At 41.0% G+C, this 10,995-nt stretch overlaps 1 protein-coding gene across 1 annotated transcript in view; it reads left to right on the top strand.

The window, feature by feature from the left end:
• Positions 1 to 10,995, top strand: part of hdac5 (histone deacetylase 5) — a 66,117-nt gene that overhangs the window by 22,382 nt on the left and 32,740 nt on the right. The window contains 10 exon segments of the mRNA XM_080447068.1: positions 535 to 594; positions 596 to 637; positions 639 to 651; positions 812 to 934; positions 1,596 to 1,749; positions 1,932 to 1,971; positions 2,477 to 2,598; positions 4,510 to 4,654; positions 6,389 to 6,515; positions 7,330 to 7,463. Coding sequence (XP_080303194.1) covers positions 535 to 594; positions 596 to 637; positions 639 to 651; positions 812 to 934; positions 1,596 to 1,749; positions 1,932 to 1,971; positions 2,477 to 2,598; positions 4,510 to 4,654; positions 6,389 to 6,515; positions 7,330 to 7,463 — 960 coding nt within the window.

Here is a 10,995-nt window from a genome sequence, read left to right as displayed (position 1 = left end):
TGATCATGAAAAATAAACAGAATAACGCGACCACAGTCAAAAGTAAAAACTCGGGATTTCTCGTGCTGGCATTGAGGGTACTCGGGAAAAACTCGGGATATGTCGGGGCGTGGCACTGAGAGAGTTAATATGAAATAACAAATGGCAGATTACTGACATACATAACTATGCTGTAACAAGGCAAGGGGCGTCGCGGTTGGATAGTTTTTTTCTCTGCGCGACGCACAGAGAAAATTAAGTCTCTGCCAGAAATAAGTAATTGCTGGTGATCATCTCAATGGCAGTGATTGAGTTAAACAAAACAATAATCGTGCTCTGAGAGATCCGTGTGTGTAGTGTGTGTGTGTGTGTGTGTGTGTGTGTGTGTGTGTGTGTGTGTGTGTGTGTGTGTGTGTGTGTGTGTGTGTGTGTTGTGTGTGTGTGTGTGTGTGTGTGTGTGTGTGTGTTGTGTGTGTGTTGTGTGTGTGTGTGTGTGTTTAAAGCTACATTTAACTATACTAGTTTGACAACCATGGTAACCCCCCCCCCCTCCAGCCCCCCCAGCAGCTCTCCGCCCAGCATGAGGCGGAGCTTAAAGCCATCCAATCGATGCGATGCGGGCGGGCCTCTGACCGGGAACTTCCTGTCGTCCACCACACTCACTTACTGCAGGTAAACGAGCAAGGCATCCTGGGTAATGATGCCCGTTGTCATGACGTCAGTGCTATGATGTCACAATGATGTCATCAGGGTTTCTCCATATATGGGCATAAAGGGACCCAGACAGTAAAGATATTATAATTATAAAACATGAATGTGTTTTTGTTCTAAGGGGCGGGGCATGATGTGGACACTCCCCCGGCTCCACCCACTGGCTCTCACTCCTCCCACTCCTCTCTGCTGCAGCACGTCTTACTGCTGGAGCAGGCAAAACAACACACTCTGTTACACACAGGTAACACATCTACAACACTCTGTTACACACAGGTAACACATCTACACACTCTGTTACACACAGGTAACACATCTACACACTCTGTTACACACAGGTAACACATCTACACACTCTGTTACACACAGGTAACACACACCAATGATACAATGTACACACTTTAACAACACACTCTGTTACACACAGGTAACACATCTACACACTCTGTTACACACACAGGTAACACATCTACACACTCTGTTACACACAGTAACACATCTACACACACTCTGTTTACACACAGGTAACACACACCCATGATACAATGTACACACTTTAACAACACACTCTGTTACACACAGGTAATACACACCAATGATACAATGTACACACTATAACAACACACTCTGTTACACACAGGTAATACACACCCATGATACAATGTACACAACATCTAGCATTAAAGTAGAGTTTCTCTGCTCTCTCTCTCTCTCTCTCTCTCTCTCTCTCTCTCTCTCTCTCTATGTCTCTCTCTCTCTCTCTCTCTCTCTCTCTCTCTCTCTCTCTCTCTATGTCTCTCTCTCTCTCTCTCTCTATGTCTCTCTCTCTCTCTCTCTCTCTCTCTCTCTCTTCTCTCTCTCTCTCTCTCTCTCTCTCTCTCTCTCTCTCTATGTCTCTCTATCAGTTCCAGTGTTCAGTCAGTCTGTGTTGTTGCCAGGAGGAACGAGGAGGGGGTGGGGTTCGTGCGGTCAAAACTTCCTCGTCATCAGACCGCTGTCTCGTACCCAGAGTGCACCTCTTCCCCAGACGCCCCGCCCACACCGACACGACACTACCAGGTAACACACACACACACACACACACACACACACACACACACACACACACACACACACACACACACACACACACACACACACACACACATACACTATTTTAATATGACAGTGAATTGTGCACGTTTCATCATTTCATTGTTCATATTTAAATATTGAATATAAAATATAAAATATACACAAAGGTTCATATTTCTGGGACGCTCTGAGACATATAAATATATGGTAAATATATGTAAATATATGGTAAATATATGTAAAATATATGGTAAATATATGGTAACAGAGACATAATACAGGAGAGGACAGTTATAGCAGAACTCAATATGAAGAGCTCTTGGACAACAACACCACCTTGTGTCTCTGTTTGACACATTTGGGTCGATTAAACTTGGTAAAACAAGTACCAATGATGTTTCATAATATTACAAACAGTTGAGGATGGGAAAAACTGTTAGGAGAAAATGTTTCAAAGAAGCAAAATTTCAATAATATATTTCTAAAGAAAAAGGGAACGTGTAACCATGCAAAAAACAAACAAATACCTGGAACCAAGACCATCCAGATTCCTGGTGATTCATAAAACATTTGATTCTGTGTCAAAACATATTTGAAAAGAGAGAGAGAGAGAGAGAGAGAGAGAGCTCATAAATGATGATGTCAAGCAGACGTTCACTTCCTGTCTGTCTGTCTGTCTGTCTGTCTGTCTGTCTGTCTGTCTCTCTATCAGATTCTGTCAAAGGGGGCGGAGCTTGCCATGCCGCCGCCCACTCACCCAGAGGAGACGGAGGAGGAGTTAACGGAGACCAATGACATGCAGGAGGACGACACAGAGGAGGCGGGGCTTCACAGGTACGTCCGTCCGTGCGTTAACTGATGAATTGAGTACAATGTTGGACCACAATGTGTTATAAGCTTTTAGCATAACCTTACTTCCTGTACCGTTAATAAAGTATTCTGTCTGTCTGGCCAGTAGTCACTTTGAGTGACAGCTTGCCTTCTCTAAAATGTCGAACGCGATACAGGTCGCTCCAACGAACTGCAGCGGCCAATGAGGTGTCTAGGTTTCTATATCTATGGACCAATGAGGTGTCTAGGTTTCTATATCTATGGACCAATGAGGTGTCTAGGTTTCTATATCTATGGACCAATGAGGTGTCTAGGTTTCTATATCTATGGACCAATGAGGTGTCTAGGTTTCTATATCTATGGACCAATGAGGTGTCTAGGTTTCTATATCTATGGACCAATGAGGTGTCTAGGTTTCTATATCTATGGACCAATGAGGTGTCTAGGTTTCTATATCTATGGACCAATGAGGTGTCTAGGTTTCTATATCTATGGACCAATGAGGTGTCTAGGTTTCTATATCTATGGACCAATGAGGTATCTAGGTTTCTATATCTATGGACCAATGAGGTGTGTAGGTTTCTATATCTATGGACCAATGAGGTGTGTAGGTTTCTATATCTATGGACCAATGAGGTGTGTAGGTTTCTATATCTATGGACCAATGAGGTGTCTAGGTTTCTATATCTATGGACCAATGAGGTATCTAGGTTTCTATATCTATGGACCAATGAGGTATCTAGGTTTCTATATCTATGGACCAATGAGGTGTGTAGGTTTCTATATCTATGGACCAATGAGGTGTCTAGGTTTCTATATCTATGGACCAATGAGGTGTGTAGGTTTCTATATATATGGACCAATGAGGTGTGTAGGTTTCTATATCTATGGACCAATGAGGTGTGTAGGTTTCTATATCTATGGACCAATGAGGTATCTAGGTTTCTATATCTATGGACCAATGAGGTGTGTAGGTTTCTATATCTATGGACCAATGAGGTGTCTAGGTTTCTATATCTATGGACCAATGAGGTGTCTAGGTTTCTATATCTATGGACCAATGAGGTATCTAGGTTTCTATATCTATGGACCAATGAGGTGTCTAGGTTTCTATATCTATGGACCAATGAGGTGTCTAGGTTTCTATATCTATGGACCAATGAGGTGTCTAGGTTTCTATATCTATGGACCAATGAGGTGTCTAGGTTTCTATATCTATGGACCAATGAGGTGTCTAGGTTTCTATATCTATGGACCAATGAGGTGTCTAGGTTTCTATATCTATGGACCAATGAGGTGTCTAGGTTTCTATATCTATTGACCAATGAGGTGTCTAGGTTTCTATATCTATGGACCAATGAGGTATCTAGGTTTCTATATCTATGGACCAATGAGGTATCTAGGTTTCTATATCTATGGACCAATGAGGTGTGTAGGTTTCTATATCTATGGACCAATGAGGTGTGTAGGTTTCTATATCTATGGACCAATGAGGTGTCTAGGTTTCTATATCTATGGACCAATGAGGTGTCTAGGTTTCTATATCTATGGACCAATGAGGTATCTAGGTTTCTATATCTATGGACCAATGAGGTATCTAGGTTTCTATATCTATGGACCAATGAGGTGTCTAGGTTTCTATATCTATGGACCAATGAGGTGTCTAGGTTTCTATATCTATGGACCAATGAGGTGTCTAGGTTTCTATATCTATGGACCAATGAGGTGTCTAGGTTTCTATATCTATGGACCAATGAGGTATCTAGGTTTCTATATCTATGGACCAATGAGGTGTGTAGGTTTCTATATATATGGACCAATGAGGTGTCTAGGTTTCTATATATATGGACCAATGAGGTGTCTAGGTTTCTATAGCTATGGTTTCACCTGCTTCCTCTTATTCTGACCAATCAGGCTGCAGAACGAGGGCTCGGACGACACGCCCCCTCCCTCGGAGTGCGGGGGCGTGCACGTGAAGGGCGTGCACGTGAAGGGAGAGAGCACAGAGAGCGACCTGGACGAGGACGAGGATGACGAGGATGGAGGAAGATACTCACAGGTTGAAATGAAATAAAGACATACAATTAGTACATTTAGTAGTGCTTACACATCACTGCAGTGATGATGAAACAACATTTCACAAGTCATACAATACTGTCTGGCAACCTATTGTGTGATGATGATTGCCCCTAAGTGGGCATCATTCCATTGCCCCTAAGTACCCACCACACCTTGAATGAATAATGAATAATAATGAACAACCCCCACAACCCCCAACAAGTACCACAGTGGTCCCACTGTCCTTGTAGTATAGAAAGCAAATTAAACATACTGAGAAATAACAAGGGAATATATTGGTTAAACTATGGTTGAATATGTATTGTTTAGGGGGAGAGAGAAAGTTTGGGTGGACATTTTCTGAGGCTTACTGCTCAAAGCAAACAATTCAGTTTTTGTGAACAAAGGAACCAGCTTATATGGTTCTGACTGTTAAAACAATGGTTACAAATATCATTGGAAATTAGAAATTAAAGTAAAAATGCACATATAGCCTACTCTCTCTCACTGTTTCTCTCTCTCTCATATATATATATATATATATATATATATATATATATATATATATATATATATATATATAGTAATGCAAAGTGGGGGAAATACACATATAACTGTTTAAATCTATTGTGAAAACTATATATAAGGCTGAACAGTAGCAGGTGAACATTAGGCCTGCCCTTGTATTTTTTTGCAACCAAGAGGGCCCAACGTTGACCAAAAGCAACAAGTATGAATCATGCTATAATTTAAATTTGGGACATATATTTCACAATAATAACATATGTACATGTTCTAGACATTGTAATGTTCACCAAAACAAATATTACAGGCATATTACTTACGTTTTTGTGAGGAATATCTTCCAGAGAAAAAAGAGATCTGTTCCAACAGAGATTTTTCAAGTTGTGATGATTCCTGGCTCTGTGGGGGGTATTTATATGCAAATATCCTGGCCAATGGCATTGTAAGACTAAACAATAGGACCCAATGAGGATTTAGAGGTGAAAAAATAACAGAAAAACAAATTATTTAAACTCCTTTCTTTATAAAATATAATTGTTACTCTAAAGCAACGCTGGGTCTTAGAGGGTTAACACGTTGTTTACACGTTGTCATGGAGACCATGTACTGTATGTCCACAGATAGAAAGCCCATTAATTTTCCCCGTAGAGATTTCAGAAAATATTGATATAAATTATTATGATCCTGGAACCTCCTGGTGAATCATGACTATATGCAGACAATGTGTTTATATTTAATTACATTATAAACCTCCTGGTGAATCATGACTATATGCAGACAATGTGTGTATGTTTAATTACATTATATACTGTATTTAATAAAGACCCTTTTTTACGGCCCCCTAAATGATGTTGGGGGTCCCCAGACCATAGCTTAATGTTTTAAACCAACATACAGTATAAGTGTACACAGGGTATCTGACCATTTATAAAGTCACAATTTAAGGACTTTTTAGACCTTTTTAATACAGATAAAACATTACAATAAGACCATTAAGTCAACATTTAAATCACTGTTTGGATCTATTACTGTATGTTACACAATCCACATAGATCAATATGTGTGTGTGTGTGTGTGTGTGTGTGTGTGTGTGTGTGTGTGTGTGTGTGTGTGTGTGTGTGTGTGTGTGTGTGTGTGTGTGTGTGTGTGTGTGTGTGTGTGTGTGTGTGTGTGTGTGTGTGTGTGTGTGTGTGTGTGTTGTATTTCCCAGCAGCCCTTGCAGCAGCAGTTAGCGGGATTCTCGTCGTCGTTGGCAACGGGCGTGGCACCGCACAGACCTCTGGGAAGAGCGCGCTCGTCTCCCACGGCAACCACTGTCAAACATCTGTTCACCACAGGTAGAGAGACACCCGCTTACTGCAGAGAGAGAGAGAGACAGACATATGTTCACCACGGGTAGAGAGACACCCGCTTACTGCAGAGAGAGAGAGACAGACATATGTTCACCACAGGTAGAGAGACACCCGCTTATTGCAGAGAGAGAGAGAGAGACAGACACATGTTCACCACAGGTAGAGAGACACCCACTTACTGCAGAGAGAGAGAGAGACAGACACATGTTCACCACAGGTAGAGAGACACCCGCTTACTGCAGAGAGAGAGAGAGAGAGAGACATATGTTCACCACAGGTAGAGAGACACCCGCTTACTGCAGAGAGAGAGAGAGACAGACACATGTTCACCACAGGTAGAGAGACACCCGCTTACTGCAGAGAGAGAGAGAGAGAGAGAGACATATGTTCACCACAGGTAGAGAGACACCCGCTTACTGCAGAGAGAGAGAGAGAGAGAGACATATGTTCACCACAGGTAGAGAGACACCCGCTTACTGCAGAGAGAGAGAGAGAGAGACATATGTTCACCACAGGTAGAGAGACACCCGCTTACTGCAGAGAGAGAGTGAGACAGACACATGTTCACCACAGGTAGAGAGACACCCGCTTACTGCAGAGAGAGAGAGAGAGAGAGACATATGTTCACCACAGGTAGAGAGACACCCGCTTATTGCAGAGAGAGAGAGAGAGAGAGAACGAGAGAGAGCGAGAGAGAGAGAGAGAGACCCGCTTAAGTGTATGACAGTGTGTGTACATAAATGTGTGTATTTCCAGGTGTTGTGTATGACAGTGTGTACATAAATGTGTGTATTTCCAGGTGTTGTGTATGACAGCCTGATGATGAAACACCAGTGCGTCTGTGGCGACGCCCACATCCACCCCGAGCATGCTGGGAGGATCCAGAGCATTTGGTCCCGCCTCCAAGAGACGGGGCTGCTGGCACGGTGCGAGGTATGACATCATCACATCATGACATCACCCCGGGGGCCCTCAAACATGGAAGAAGCTGGTAAAAAGGAGCAAAACTCACTTCCTGTTTACCACTTCCTGTTTACCACTCTAGATATCTCTGCTGTTGTCGGTAGGGTTGCCACCTTTCAGAAATGGAGATGCGCATGCATGTGTCGGGAGCGCGCATTTTTTTCTGTTACTTTATTTCGGTTTTAGGGTTAGGGTTATTTAATTCTTTTGGGGGAGCCAGCCCCCCAAACTCCTGAAATGCATAGAAATCTATGAAATCTAAATAAAAAAGTCCATGAAATTTATATTAATTAGCCTATATTGAATTATTATATATTAATTATATTATTTATGTATTTATTAACTGTTAATCCATTATGAAGAATTCCGTTTTCCATGTGAGCATAACAACATAAGAGTTATTCTTTAAATGGGCACACTATTTAATTATATTGATTAATATATATTAAATAAATGTTTATTTATTAGACTTTAAAAACTCAACATTAATAAACAATCAACCATATTAGTCTACTGAATATGCCCACATCAGCAGCCAATATGTAGGCTGCCAGGGCAGGTAAATAGAAATACTGACATCTTGTTAACACTCGCATGACTGAGGTTTCATTCTCCTCCACCAAGCCTGAAAAAAGATCATTTTGATCCCCAAATCAGGCTATCCTATTGGCCACTGTCTCCCTCTGTTCTCCAGACTAGTTCACACTTTCTCCCCCAAACAGTGGGGGGTTCCATTGTCTTCTAAAAAGCTGAGAGTTGAAAAATGGGTTGCCAAATTTTGAGAGAGAAATAAGCAGGCAGGTCTATGAAAGTGTAGGCAGTAGGCTAGTGTGTATTTCTATCTGTCTCCTATATGTCATCATGATTTGTGATTTGTGTATGTGGGGATCTCATTTTTACTTCCATGCAGTGTTGATTTCGTTAACGAAAACGAAACGAAATATGTTCGTCAACGCACATTTTTCAAAGGACGAAGACGAGACGAGACCACCACCCATGAATAAACAATAACTGGGACTAAATCATTTTGCAATTTCGTTGACTAATACAGACGAGACGAAAATGTAGTTCACTAAATAAAGACTGGACTAAAATCTATGGTCATTTTAGTTCACGAACAAAGACGAGACGAAATATTATATCATATATTTATTATATGATTTTGTCACTCCCTGTCTCCTTTGATGCACAGCGCAGGGCATGCTGTTTCTCACTCACACACACACCCACTTTTAAAGTTGCAGCCGCGCATGCACACACACACACAGAGTCACACCACGTCAAATGAATGGCAGGAGGATTCAGATTTCAGAGCGAAACTTTACAAAATAAAACGGTAAAATGCTTTGCACGGGGCTCGGGAGAAAGAGAAGAGGTGATATGGACACATTTTCGCTACATCGATGTGGAGAACAAAACACAATGCTTGATTTTATCCGAAGGCAAGCAATGTGGGAAAAACACAACAACTTGAAGAGACACAAGCGTTCACCACAAAGAGATCGAGTTATAAGTTAACAAAAGGTTTGCACTTTCTCCATTTACACCCCATACATCTACACAAACGTTCAGATTTCAAATATAAAGTGCTTACCTCATGGCCAGGGATGTTACAATTCTATTCGGGTAACCCATAAGTACCCATATTTTCCGTATTGTCCAATAAAAAACATTTTAATCCGATCGGTGGCCATTTTCTCCGTATTTTCTCCACGCTTTCAACTACGTGACCCTATCGGTTGGGAGGTGTAATTGCACTCTGATACACTATAACTCTATGAGAAAATGACCGCCAATCGGATTAAAATGCTTTTTATTGAACAATACAGAAGTTACGGGTACTTATACCCACCCGAAGTAAATTGTAACATCCGTGGCCACGGAATAAAAACTTTATATTTGAAATCCGAACGTTTTGTAGCTGTAAATGGACAAAGTGCAAAAAACAGGTTGAAGTTTCGTCATGACTGTCATAATATGACCGTCATGTGATGCTGCTTTACATTTAGTAGCAGCAAGCGAACTATAGTAACTTGTAAACAACCCAGTGACAAACCTATATTATTATTATTCATAATAATAATATTCACATTATTGTCTGAGCGTAAAGCTCTCATTCTATCAGCTGTCCATGTCGCTGACAAATGCGTCTCCTCTCCTCCTCCCTCAGTGCAACAAGTGAACACAATGCTATGTTCCACAAATGTGCTCAATCCTGCGCAAAATATCTGATCTTCAAGCATAAAACAGTTGCTGCGTGACAAGCTGTATGCTTGTAGATCCTATCTTTTTCCACCGCTTTGCAGTGAAAGGGAAAGTGGAAAATGGGTCGGCAAATTTTGAGAGAGAAATAAGCAGGCAGGTCTATGAAAATGTTACTGCATACATTGTGCCTTTCTGTGTGTCTCCTATATGTCATCATGAGGACCGTTAGCACCTGTTAGGACATCTTCCATAAATAACACTACTACAAAGGTTCCAATCTTTCGGCCATTACAGAGGAATGCACTGAAATCCATCCTTGAATAATGTAAATGTTTGCAATTTAGTAGCTACTTCGTTACAGGTCAGTCAAAGTCCAGAATTAAACAAACAACACAAAATGAAGGAAAACATTGCATTGTATTATGGGGTTTATAGCCGAGGCTAATTTGCACCTAATACCTAAGACCTAATAAAAAAATTGTAATGCTGCTATAAATCTAGTAGCAGCAAGCAAACTATAGTAACTTGTAAACAACCCAGTGTGCAAACTGTGCACAAAACAGTGGGCAGCTATATTATTATTACCATTATAATGTAATTATATATAATAATAATAATAATAATAATAATAATAATAGAAAGACGTGAAAAACAAGCCCAAAGTCGCTTATAATAAGCAGACATGGCAACATAGACTCTGAGTCTGCTCGTCTACGGGCCGCTCTGCGGGGGGTCTAGAGGTGTCAACTGCTCTTGCCTGGGGGAGAGAGAGGGAGAGCGGTCAATTTAGCCAAAATATAACGGTTGGGATGGTATATATGGTATATATTTCATATTTATAATACGTTTCAGAAGAAAAAAAAAACGGAGATGATTTGAAACAAATATTTAGGAAAAGTCATGAAAGGGGAACTTTCTCAGAGCTTCATGAGAGAAGATAATCCACTTTAAATTCTCAAAATCGGTCATATTGATAGCTTAGTCATGCAAGTGTTAAAAAGCACAACCAGATAAATAAGTAATATCCCATACCGAATCGATCTCAGGAGATGTTTTAGTCATGAAGAACTGTGACACGTGTGCTTGGGTCCTTTGGGTTCTTATATTTTTGGAATGTTGTTCTCCTGAGGCATGCTGTCTGATGTCAACCAGTCCACCATGCGCCACAGAAAACATGCCCAGATACTTTACAGTTTGTTTATTTGTAAACATCTCCACTGACGCTGTCAAGCCAAGGGTTTGCCTCTTCCCACTCACGTCTGTACTTTTGGAGGCGTTTTCTCTTTAGAGAACGCGG

This window comes from Gymnoscopelus braueri (genome assembly GCF_963280865.1).
Source record: "Gymnoscopelus braueri genome assembly, chromosome: 13".
In the NCBI taxonomy this organism is placed as follows: domain Eukaryota; kingdom Metazoa; phylum Chordata; class Actinopteri; order Myctophiformes; family Myctophidae; genus Gymnoscopelus; species Gymnoscopelus braueri.
This window is presented reverse-complemented; position numbering and strand designations above follow the sequence as displayed.